We start from the raw sequence: 13,355 nt of genomic DNA, 5'->3' as shown, positions 1-13,355 counted from the left end.
ACCTGGATGATCAGCTCTGACTGTGTAGGGCTATTGGTCAGCCATTGCGTCTCAAAAAGAGTTTTGGCATCTTCATGTACAGTGAATCTTCAGCCTTAGAAATATTTAGAAGCTGTCTGGACACGGTCCTGGGCAGCTGGCTCTAGGTGACCCTGCTTGAGTGGGAGGGTTGGACCAAATGACATCTGCAGGTCCCTTCCATCCTCAACCATTCTGTGTGTCTGTGAACCTCTAATGCATGTCTCATCTATCCTGTTCATGACTGACTTCACTTCTGTGAGGGTAGATATTGCCTTAAAAGACCGGTACCTGATACTGTTCACAAACATACCCATTCTTAATATCTAACATCTCGATGTGTCCTCCCCCAAATCAATGCAAAGTTAATGGGTCTCAATTCACGTATAAAGTTAGTGTCAGAGAATGCATGCAACGCATATTAACCTCTCTTGCTTTCCTCTGAAATCCTTAGTTCAAATCTAGTCAGGCGTTCTCTTGCCATGCCACAACATCTGAGGTTTAATCACTTCAAAATTCAGCTGGATTCTGTGGAAATCTAGCTTTTTTTGAGAGAGGGAGTCAGTTAGGATAGTTCATCATTTGAACATGGCCTTCAATTTTAGTGGAGAACCCTAGAGATACTGTCTTTTAGATTTTGAAATGTACAAAGATCATACTGTAAATACTGCACAGTTACTGTTTTTCCATATAGCTTTGCATGGTCATTGGTCTGCACAGTGAATACATTTTGTCACATACTACCTCCCAGTTGAGATGATAATCAGTTAACGGTGCTTTGAATGCTTTCATTTTAATATGGCATTAGAGGCTAACTGGAAAATACTGCTAAACATAAATTGTCTCTCTTCTTTTCAAAGCCGTATGAGGGGCTAAGACTTCAGGACCTGCGAAGGCTTAAGGATATGCTGATCGTGGAATCTGCTGACATGCTCCAAGCCCCGCTCTTTACTGCAGAAGCTCTACTTCGAGCACATGGTAATCCAAAACCTTGAAGACTAAAGAAATGTATTTTCAGCAAAATCACAGTTGCGGTTGTATGTTTACTTTTTATTTCCAAGTAAAAGAGGTAACAGTTCATCAAATACCAGGAAACAGTTCACCCAAGTACTTCGGAAAGTACAGCTGCGGTGTGTCAGAAAGCATTGAGGCAGTCAGGGAAGCCAATAGGAAAGAGATACAAACTAGGAATTACAATGGAAGAGATTTTAATTGAAGCAGTGTGGAGAAACAGAGCTTTCCTACGTTAGTGAGAGGCACAGAAGTAGAACTTCCATGGTTTTATTTGTCAAAAAAGTCAATTTCATTGTATCTATTTTTGTCAGACCATTGGTTTTCTGCCACTATGTATTTGTGTATAAAACTGGATCAGCATTTTTTATTTGTTTAATTTTTTGTTGCAATAAAAGCAGTCTGACCATTGTAATAGATGGTTGGAAATTGCCTTGGAGTTTAAAGCATAAACGCGTATGGCCTTTGAAAGGTTTTTTATAGTTACTCTTTTAATAGAGTATACTTTTCCATGTTTGTATCTGTAACTAGTGTAATTTCACTGAATTCAGTCTATGTTCTTGTCGTGTAATGTAAACTGGGGTTGTCAGAATGAGGATATACTGAATTCAGTATGTTCACTCCAGACAAAAGTATCTTTGAAACTCAGCGGAGGCTTTAAGTTTTGATTCAGTGATTCAAAACGTATGCTTACTGAAGCATCTGCATTGTTGCTGTACGCCAAAGGAACTACTCGGGCAGTTAATGGTTTGCATGCTCATCGCCATAATGCTGGATTAAGCTTCCATACCCTGTTTCTTGTGTGCTCCTTGTGAAAATGAAAGGGAAAAGTGAAATAGGAAAACATCGTTTTAAACCCACAAAATTTGGCAGACTTTCATGAGGTGGTATGCTACCTGAAACTCATCTCTTACATTATTTTCAATAGTAGGTATTTGTATCCCTTTTAACATTTAATTAAGTCAACATGAAGTTCTTCCAGTCTGATGATACTTAAGGCATATCTTTGCATTTATGGCTTTTTAACATTGATTATGTGTTTAATACTTATAATGTATTTATAATATGTGCAACATTTGAATGCTATTTTGGATGCTCAGACTACTCTCATTAAGGCTAAATATTACTAAATATTTGACTAAGTGGGTAGGCAGATTCTGTAACCTGTGCAGACATTTTGAGTAAGAAAAATATGGCAATAGCATTCAAACTCACAGCACAGCCCATAATAAGTCCAAAAGCAATGAGGTTGATGTAAACTGTGGAGAAATGTCTGCCAGCATCTAGCAAGCAGGGATTCAAAGTTGAGAAGAAATCGGTCTGTGTTGGAAAGGTCATTCTACTGATGTTGCCCTAGTGATATAGCAGTTACTTAATGCAATTGGCCAGTGCGGAGAAAGAAGCACAGACGATTTACAAGTCATGAGAAAGTCAACTGTTTTGCCTGTAGCTGTAGTCATACACTAGAAATTATTCAAACTATTTTATTTGAAGTGAAGGCATTGGTTCAGCCTGGTAAGGGGGAATTACTGAGCTACTTACAAAGCCTTAGACAACTGGGGAAACATCAAATGCCAAATTGTAATGTTTTTGCATTTAATCTTGAAATTCATAAAAGAATAATGTGAAATCTCAACTTAATTCGTGCTTAATATATGAAAAGCATGTTTTAAATTCTTGGAAAGATCATTCTTGTGTATTATTTTTAATAGTTTACAGACATGTAATATCCAAGACGCTTTCTTTTATCATACAATTGTGTCAATTTACTGACACAGGCTGCAAGTGTTGAGTGTTTTTTTGGTAGGGTTTTTTGGGTTTCTGGTTTTGTGTTTTTTTTTTTTTAATAAAGAGGCAGAAATATGTAGTTAGAGCCAAGATAAAGAAACGTTATTATAGCAGCCATGAAAATTAATAACGTCACTTCTTCTACAAGTGTTTTTCAATATTGTTCCTATTTCTCTTCTAGTTCATAATCAGCAATTGATTTCGGGATAAGAGAGGCAATTCAGCAAATATAACTGCCTCATATTTTACTAAAAATCCGAAGTTAGTAAAGAAACACAGTGGAATCTATTTAGTAGCATGTCTTAACCCTGGCTGGTTTTAAAGATAGAGTGCCAACAAAGGAGCTCAAGAAAACTTCTAGCAAATTTTACCTGTATCTTAGCATCAGTCACCTCCCCTCTGAAAGATTATAAGCCTAGGGTAATTTGAAAAATGCAGATACAATTTATAATTCTTTAAGTGTAAATATGTTCGGAGTGCATATCTTTACACATGTTAAACTAAACTAACCCGTGATAAATATAATTTATTTCTGAATTTTCTAGCTGAGGGTTTATATATTCTTTTGAGGGTGTAGTTACAAAATATATTTTTAACATTGTCACCTGCATAATTTCCTGTGTCTATATATTTATTGAAGACTGGGACAGGGAGAAGTTACTTGAAGCATGGATGTCCAATCCGGAGAACTGCTGCCAACGTTCAGGGGTTCAGATGCCAACTCCACCTCCAAGTGGATACAACGCATGGGATACGCTCCCTTCTCCACGAACCCCACGCACCACTCGCTCTTCTGTAACTTCCCCCGATGAAATCAGCCCCTCGCCAGGAGACATTGAGACAGCTGTGGTAAGTTTATAAATAGATCTGAAACTAGCAGGGCAAAAGAGCTTATTTCTAAACATAGCACACCTATGTGGACAGGAAAGCTGTGTTACCATCTCATTCTGAAAATACATTTGTAAAGCTGCAAAGTGTTTCTCTTCCTAAAAGTGGTGAACAGAGAAGTTGACACCTTAAATGTTCAATATGATAACACAATTGAGCACCTGCTTAATGGAAAGCACTCTGTTCACACCTTGGCTGTCACTCACAAAAGTAGAATTTTAGCCAGCTATGGTCACATCAGCGCATTTGGCTCTTTTTGCTTCTAATCTCATACTTACCAAGATGTTCACTTCCACTGTATCCATTTCCCTGAATGTACTTAATGCTGTGAACCCTGCCTTTGGAAAATTTTTTCTTTAGAAAACAAAATTCTCTTTGTCTGCATTTTGAAATGTCAGCCCACTAGTGTACTGTAAGCTTATAATTACTTTTACTATGTGTGGGCCGCTTCAAGCAGTTTACAAGGCTATTGCAAATTTTAAATATGAAAGCGCCTTTCATTAAAATCAGTGTGGTTCTTTTGGAAGACAGAGTTCTCTTTTTAATAATCTGCAGCTGCAGCATTATAAAACTTCTGCTCCATGACCTACCTAAGCATTTTTCTAAAATATTATGTACAGTCTTGCAAATGGATCACCCCTAAATCTCATATTAAAATTAAGATTTTGCATTCCTGCGTGGAAGTCTTTTATGTCTTCAATTGTAAAATGCTGAAAAAGAAGCTATATAGAAGGAATAACGTTATCATATACTTATTTACATTAGTAGTTAAATATTGTCTGGGAATATTTCCTAATTAAAATATGTAATGAAGGATTAAGTCTTCAGTTTTACATTTTGTTTTTTGTTTTCGCTGATTGTCCATAAGCCAGGAATGCAGGTGTGGTTTGCAATTCTAGATCTAGTGTGTCTGAATCCAAATCCAGAGTTATACATTTAGTACTCCTGTTCATTTAGAAATGTTAAAGAGCCATTAAAATCATATTTTCAAAATGTTTATGGAAAGAGAAAACTAAAAAGCATAGATAAAATAAAACCCCAAGCTACAAAGCTCCTTTTCAGATTTTGCATTTACATCCTATCTTGTAACTAAAACTGTTCTGGTAAATGTCCTGCACTTGATACTTTGAACTCAGAGCTTCATGAAATTCCTGATTTTAAAGTTACATTTTAAACAAAATTGAAAACTCGTATGAATTTAATAATGAATATTTTTGATGTATTGTCAACTTCTAAAATATTTAACTTTGGCAGAAGAATAAGCTGAAATAACTGAAACAATAAATGCCTTCATCAAGTTTTGCACTTTAAAGGCCAACTTGTTTGGTTTTGTTTTGGCTGTGATGCAAGTGCTTTTAAAAAGTGGTGTACTGTAGACTAACTTTTTGAAAATGTGCTATGTGTGTATGATATCTAATGTATTGAAAGCTGAAGTAAATTTGCATGGAATTTTTGTTCCTCTGGAAAGAAAAATCCATTTGTACTCCTTGAAGAACATGAATGTTTATTTTCACACCTGACCACAAGCAATGAGCAGTTTCATCTCTGTGCTTTAAATGTTTTCAGAATAAGGGTTGGTCTCAATATTCAGTGTTTTATTTTTTTGGTAGTACCTAGTTGTATAAAATTCAGCAGTGGTATATCTGTTGGAATATTTGTAGCTTAACTTAATTATTTATTGTGATAAAAAGCCTCAAAGTATTTTAAAAAAAACATATGTATGTAGATTATTGCTTAAAATATTTGTGGCTGTTGTACAACCAGATTGCTCCACCTTGATTTAGACCTGATAGTGTGAGATGCTAAACATTTCCTGTAGCTTCCATCATCTCCAAACTCCATTTCTGACTGCCTGTGAGGCTGATGAAAAATTCAGGTCCCTTTTATCGCTAGAACTCTATAATGTCCTAGTGCTTTGCAGGATGAAGCACTCGCTGAGCTGGAGGACATGATGGAAGGCACCCCAAAATACGCTTTTTCAATAGGGAGGCATAGAAATATATATACCTAATCTTTACCATTTCTATTTCTATAGCTTAAATAACTTTCTTTCTGGTTACAATTAGATTATTTTTTTCTCCTCCTACTGAGCACTCCTTGAAATTTTTGCTGAGGTTCCTTTGTGTAACATGTCCTGCTAACAGCATGAAAGGCTTTAGGGTATTTCTTAATCAGAAGTATTTTTTTCATCTACAGTGTGACATTTGTATGTGTAATATTTCTGTGTTTGAAGAGCCAGTGGATATGCCTTGTGGACATGACTTCTGCAGAGCATGCTGGGAGGCGTGAGTAGATGTGCTTTTCTATCTTTTGAGAAACCTTGATACTTGCCATTTTGAAGAGGAAAGGACAAAGACCATAAACAGCTAATGTTAAAGTACTGTTTGGGTTTCAAAGAGTTGGTGGTTTGACCCCATCAGATATTTAAGTTATCACTCAAAAATGGCCATCAGCTGTTCTATATAAAGTTTGTTTTGGTCCTGATTCAGAAAAACTCTTAAGCAAATGTTTCAAGCCTGTGTGTAAATAGGTGAGCCTACCCTTTATGTATGTGGTGTTGGCAGCATTGGGGTTTACACTTTCTAAATTAAGCACATGCTTAATTCCATCTCTTACTTTAGCACAATAAACTTAGGCATCATAAATCCATTTCCAGACAGAAAAGCAATTAAAATGCTTTCTTATGTTGAGGGATAACAACTGAGTAGATTTAGCTTAAAAGTTCTGTTAGTGTAATGCTCTTGTTACTACATAATTTTTTTTTTAAAGCAGAATAGTCATGCCAGTAAAAAACTCAGACATGGATAATTATGCTAGTATAAATATTAATCATACTTCCCAGGAATAATTATGTCTGTATGCAGTGCCTTTTGTATTTTTCTTTGTCCCCATTTCAGAGATTATACTACTTGAGCTGTACCACTGTAGTGTCTTGTTATAGTGTCATATCAGCACAGCTAGTTGTACTGCAGATCATCCCAATTTACGTGAATCCATTCCTCCTGTGTTAAGGAAGAGCATTTTCTCTTCAATGTGAGCTTTTAGAAGGCAGTTCTTTTCAGAAAGGCAAGAAAATTAATAGCCACGCTTCTGTTGTCTCGCAAATTGCTATGCAGCAATGTAGAAATTACCAAGGGATCACTGGCTTGACATGGTGCTTCTAATTTGGGTGCTGGACTATGTGTACTGCAATTTGCACATGCACTCAGAGGTACAGTTCAATGTCAAGCAAGCATTTGCGGTTGTGGTTTGCGGTAGGGTGGGATTCATTTTTCAGAGCCAGTCATTTCTGTTAACCAGAGTACAGCCAGGACTGAGTTCTCCTATTCTAAGAAATGAATCTAAGATGGGATGAATTGGAAAATCTCCCTACCTTAACTATTGAAGGATCCCAGGTGACTAGAATAGCTGCCTGTCCTCTATATGATTTTAAATATATATACACACACATATATATAAAACTTTTTTTATAAGCTACAGATTTTAAACTCTGCTACCTTGTGCACTGTTAGCTAAAGTCTGGCTTTTAGCAGATTCCTGAACTCGCTCCGTCTTGCATTCTGGTGCTTAGGGGCTATAAAGGTCTCGATTTATAAATTTGTTTCCAAGAGGAGACTTGTTTTGACTAGCATATTTGCAAAAATTAATTGTATGTCAAGTTAACTATTTCCTAGATTAATTACACTTATATGTCCCATTTCTGGTTTAAGTTAGAAGTAATGCTCAGTTTAATTAAACACTGAAGAGCTGTCTCTTATAAATGGCAAGGATGAAAAACACAAACACATAATGGCTAGCATAGCTGATGGTGCTCACTTCTGAACCATGACAGTGTTGGGGGGTTTTTTTGTTGTGTTTTGTTTTTTTAAATTATGCTCTTCATTAGATCTGTAGCCCTTTGAAGCAGAAAGGGATATTTCCTATTGTTTGTTTACAAATTGATAAATGTGAATATCTGTGAACCTAGTATAAAGTATTCAGCAGCCTTTTAATTTTTACTTTTTATTCACAAATACTGACTGACAAAATTCTGGCAGATTTTTGAATCTGAAAATTCAGGAGGGTGAAGCTCACAACATTTTTTGCCCAGCATATGATTGTTTCCAGCTTGTGCCTGTAGACATCATAGAAAGTGTGGTTTCCAAGGAGATGGACAAAAGATACCTTCAATTTGACATCAAGGTAAATTATCAAACTGTTCTTGTACTGTTGAACTGTATTTCATTTCATAAAAAGAACCTTACAACTTCTATGTGATATGCTGTAATATGTCTGTAACTTTCTAAACAGAAATCCATAAATTAATATGTACACTGAATTATTGGCTTTTATGCCATAATACCAATGTTTGATATACCAGTGAGAAAAAGAAAGAACATTATATTTACTCCTTAAGCACAAATGCAGAACTTCCATAATGTGTAACTTAATGCAGTATTTATAACAAGATTTGATCAAAGTAATGTTTGTAACAGGTGATATGAAGCTTTTAATCAGCTGGACTTGTTTATGTTGGCTATCTAAAACTGTTAAAGAGTTTTTGGAGTATTCTTATTATCAAGGGACTGTTTACATTAAAAAATAGTATTCTTGTTTCCATTTCAAAAATTTGTTAGTACAAGTGAATTATTTAATTTTTTTCCATCCAACGTTTTATATGATTGCTATATATCAGAAGAGAAGTAGGAAAACCTTGATTTGGTTTTCCTGTTTAATTTTTTTTTTCACGTGTTTATTTCCATCATTGCAACTTGTTTTTAAAAGCAATCTTCTAATTCACCTTTTTTCTTCTATATTAGTGTAATAATGAACCTGGCTTTGAGCTGATGTGCTACTTTGTCAGTGGTGGTGTAGGGCAAAGGAGAGTAGAGAAATGATTTTTTGTGCACTATGCTTTCTCTGTGTGACAAGTCTCTTTTTAATACACAGTAACAGTCTTACACAGTAAGATTCAAATTAAATGACCAGATCTGATTAATCTTTTATATCTTCAAATTTCACGTGGCTGGTGATCAGCATAGGTTTGAAGTAAAGTAGTGAAAGTTCGTTTTCCTCCTCATTTATTAGAAGCAGGTTTTACAAGAGCAGACCTGCTACATTAACCAAAAAAGATTGGAGATAAATTCCTGAGTTAGTCTGCTTCTGATTTCAGGTTTATTGTGGGTGGGATATATTACGGGATTTTTGTTTTATTCAGTAAGGTTTTAATTCTTTTTAACTGCAAGAGTCAGTTCGATTGCCAGTGCATATATAGTAGAGGTTTACAGTAAAGCCATATCACAAAGGAATTGACTTGCACACATTGAACATTTTGTTAGGGATGTAAGTAATTTGTATCTTAGCATAAGTCTGGAGTACTGTTGTTATGTAAAAAGAAAACCACCACATCTTTAAGGTGGAAACTGAATTATTCCCTATAACTATTTTAAAAAGTGTATCAAAGTAGCTACAAGATTGTGTTTATGTTTTTTGGCTTTGTTCCTTCAAAATAAGATTATGAATACAGGTTGGTTTATACCAGTGATGAGATCTGATTTTATGTGATAAAACATTTTCCTTTTTTCCCTTTTTTTCCCCCCAGGCCTTTGTTGAAAATAATCCTGCTATTAAATGGTGTCCTATACCAGGCTGTGAAAGAGCAGTAAGGCTAACAAGGCAAGGATCAAATTCAGCAGGATCAGATACGCTTAGCTTCCCTATGCTAAAAGCCCCTGCTGTAGATTGTGGAAAAGGACATCTTTTCTGCTGGTTAGTACTAGAAACTTACCTACATCTACATAAACTCAGTTACTGCTGTTCCAGGATTAATTTAAAAGTCCCACTTAGTACCAAGCACGCAACAAAAATTGCATGGGATGGTATATGACTGTACTGTCCTGTATCCATGCACTAAATAACGTTATGTGCACAAATATTTTAGCATTTTGGGGCACAGCAAAGGTATATAATACTGTCTTATTATTGGCTCTCTTAGATGCTAAACAGCAGTATGGAGTGTTGTGATGTTCTGTTCTGAGAGGACAGAGGAGAAGCGGGATATTGGTGAAGGGATTTTTGTGTCTGCTCTGGATAGTTGTATAATTGAAACATGGCACATTCTGAATTGCAGTACAGAAAATCAGCAGTTTTTAGCTTTCTGAATTGTTCTAGAATCACATCAAAGAAGCTGTACTTTAAACAGGGCCATGAAGGACCTTTTGCTTCATACATAGCTATTCTGTCCAGGATCATTCCAATCCTTCTTTCCCTTCATGGTCGTTACTTTATGTTATCTTCTATTGAGTCTTAAGATGAATACAAGCTTGAGAAGGACTAAAAAGCCTAAAGATATTTTAAAAACATCCCTCGCATTGCCTGTCTTCTATTTTTCTGAAGTGCAAAGCCCTGTCCTAATTCCTTGACTTTATCAGACTGACCATTTATGACTATTGTTGTGGAGCATCCTTTTTGCTGTTGGGAAATGAAAAAGGGTCAACCAAAGTATAGATGTTCAAACAAGCTGAGTAGTCCTTTTCATTTTTCAATTGAAGAAGAGATCCTGAATAATGTGCTTGATTCCAAATATCATGAGACTCTTAATGAAAGATGCTTCTGATTTTAGTTCTTTGCCCATATGAATGGAAACGGAGAAGGAATGAGAGGAAAGTAGACATAATGAAACAACCACAGAAGCCAGAAAACAGAGCTTCTTAGAAGGGGTTGTTCATAACGGATGGAGAGCTCAGAAAGAAACAAATCCTGTGGAAACAAACAAGAAAATGTTTTTCTTACCAGTGAACTTATAACAAAACTGAGTACTATTCCACCAGAAAGTACCATCCTTGCTTCTGATTACAGAGGGAGAATCATTTTTTCCATTAACCTGAAGGACAAAGCTTGAGACCACTTTAGTGTAATACTGACATGGTCCTTCAGACATTGCCAGCTTGTGCTTCCTTTACATGGGCTGAATGTACTAGCTTCCCAGAACGTCCTCTGAATGTGAAAATGTCCTCTGAGTGCCAAATTTTTATGAGATGTCATCTTTATGTTTCCTGATAATATTTCTGAATGCTTTTTTATGTTAATGCTTTGAGATACTGCACAAGAAAATATGGTTAAGATCTTGGAAAAAATCTCATTTTAGCAGCAAAATGTGCAAGAAGACCTTTCCAAGGCCTTTTTTTCATCCCCTCAAAAGCAAATGAAGAGTTTCAGAGATGGCAGTAAAGTTCTGCTAGCAACCAAAGCATCCCGCAGTACTGTAAATCAGAACCCTTTGCTGAGGACAGGCATATTAGTGTTACAGTACAAAACCCCACGCACAAATGAGTCCCTCTGGAGAAAAAGAAAGTGTATTCTCAGTTCAGAGGATTTTCATCATTACTGTATGCTTAAAGGGAGCTTGCTTTATACCTGTAAAGTTCAACCAGCACATTCCACAGTTCCACACTTAGGTCATTTCTGCAAGTTTTACCCAGGTAATCTGCAGCTTAGACATTGTAATAGCTACTGATACTTCATTTAGTAAGAGATTCTTTGGAATTTATGTATTAGAAAACCCCAACCAACCCCTAAATAACCACTTGTTTTTTCTGGATCTACAGCCTTCCTACTCATGAAAGCAAGAAAGGAAAAATTCTCCAAGTCTGTTGAGCAATTTCTTTTTTCTTTTTAGTGTGGAAGTAGGAATGTTCCTCTGAAAAACAGAGTTCCTTAGAATTTGCTCATTTTTCATTACCCATGACTCACAGTGATTTCAACAAAATGTAATCTATTGTGACAAACACAAAATTCCATTCCCTTTCAGAAAAAAACATTCTAAGATATTTAAATGTAGTACAAATGAAAATTATGCACAAATCCTACATCTGTGTATTACCAGATACATTCAACATATTAGAACCACTTCATGCTGTTTCAGATGCACAAGGAATTGCAGTGAGCAGACACTTCTGGAAGCTAGTCATAGCAGGCAGTGCAGACTTCGTTTTGTACCATCCGGCCTCACTCCTTTCATCCTAGATGGAGACGAGAAGCAGAGTCTTGTTCTGTGGGAGAGACATCTCTTCAAGGTGCTCTTGGGAAGCCGATTATAAATCGGAAACAGTGTTTTTCTATTTTGATTCAAAATTCATTAAATTACATAAATATTATCATGAGGGGAAAGAAAATCTGGAACTGCATTCTTCTTGGATGATGCTTTTAAGCCTTTCCATGTATTTTAACTTGTTGAAACTTGCTGCATTTGTATTAAGTGTGTGCTGCACCTTCACGTAACTCATCCTGCTGAGTCCTGAGGCAGGCAGTCTGGCGAGGCTAGCGCTGTTAACTGGCACAGCCATTCGGCAATTAGTTCCCTTCATTCAGGGCTGTCAGGGAGTCTTCCAAAATACAACTTTGTTTCATAAAAAATTTTATGAGTGATAGGCTCAATGCACTTGCTGTAGTAAAATGACATCCCACTATAAAAAAAATCTTTGTTCTGGGGTGGGTTGAGGGAAGAACTTATTCCATGAGAAGTTGTTCTTTAGCGCTGTTTTCATTGTCATATATATAATATATAGATATAGATACATGAGATATATATGATGGCACTTCATTAAAAATCCACAGATTTACAAATTTGAAAACATTAAAGACACCACCTCCCCCTGCCACCCCATAATAGACTGACTAATCAACTTTTAACTCAAAAGTGAGTTTGTTAAAGTTAATTTTTGCTAGTTTCAGTTCGTTCTGGAAACAAACACTGTGTGAGAGGTCCTGGCTCTCTTGAAGTCAATGATTTAAGTGTACTGCTGTCCTACAGAAGTGAAAGGTGTCAGTTTTCAACCAGGGCTGAGACTGCTTCATTACAGACTAGTTATTCATTCCAATACAATCTTCCCCAGCTACAGATCTTAAATATCTCAAAACCAGAGACCCTTGTCTAGTGAATGTAAGCTTGTTTGATAGCAGACTAGCTAGTGGGGAAAAGGTTGAAAACTGTTACCGTAACCTTTTCTTCATTCTTGCGTTTCTGCTTAAGATGTGGACAGAAGTGATCAGAACAGTACTGATATAGCTTCTGAATCTGTGCTGCAGAGAGCAGTTCACCATTGAATCTGCAGAAAACTTCCGCATGCTCTGACGCAGCCGGTGCCCATGTGAAATATACTCCCTCTGAATTGTTTTGTCTGAGGCTATTTGCTGTCATTCCAATAAAAAATGGAGTCATTACAAATCCGGAGTCAATATTGACACATCTACACCAAAGTACCATCTGGAAGCTATATATCTGCCACTGCGTGCTAGTGATTGCCATCCTTAATGCTAGTAGTAACTTCAAGAGAAGCTCAAAGGGACTCGTTTCTCCACTGTGTGCACATATCTAAGTTAAAGCCTCCGTTTAAGAGACTCTAGTGGAAAGAGTAAACATCCATAAATACTTAATGCTGGTGTTGAAGGACTTGGAACTTGTTCTAGATTAAAAGCTTGAGGCTACTTAAAGATTAATTATTACAACTGAATAGATGCAAGTAGTTCTACATGAAATGCATTTCAGCTATAGCAAACTACCTACTTTTGGATAATCTCTTTATTCTGGTTTACCTTTATCACAGAAACTAGCACTTTTTGTGCTATAGTACCCATAAAAATCTCTTTTTCTTTTCCTGTCTCATTTCACT

The 13,355-nt window shown here is 36.2% G+C and overlaps 1 protein-coding gene across 4 annotated transcripts in view; it reads left to right on the top strand.

The window, feature by feature from the left end:
• Nucleotides 1–13,355, top strand: part of ANKIB1 (ankyrin repeat and IBR domain containing 1) — a 91,741-nt gene that overhangs the window by 61,529 nt on the left and 16,857 nt on the right. For all 4 annotated transcript variants that reach the window (XM_040589094.1, XM_040589095.1, XM_040589092.1 and 1 more), the window contains exons 5-9: nucleotides 879–996; nucleotides 3,458–3,666; nucleotides 5,902–5,990; nucleotides 7,743–7,887; nucleotides 9,287–9,453. In XM_040589094.1, the coding sequence (XP_040445028.1) occupies nucleotides 879–996; nucleotides 3,458–3,666; nucleotides 5,902–5,990; nucleotides 7,743–7,887; nucleotides 9,287–9,453 (728 nt within the window). The remainder of the gene's footprint in view (nucleotides 1–878; nucleotides 997–3,457; nucleotides 3,667–5,901; nucleotides 5,991–7,742; nucleotides 7,888–9,286; nucleotides 9,454–13,355) is intronic.

This window comes from Falco naumanni, chromosome 4, assembly GCF_017639655.2.
Source record: "Falco naumanni isolate bFalNau1 chromosome 4, bFalNau1.pat, whole genome shotgun sequence".
Classification (NCBI taxonomy): Eukaryota; Metazoa; Chordata; class Aves; order Falconiformes; family Falconidae; genus Falco; species Falco naumanni.
Note: the sequence above shows the minus strand (reverse complement) of the source record. Positions and strands in the feature narration are given on the sequence as shown.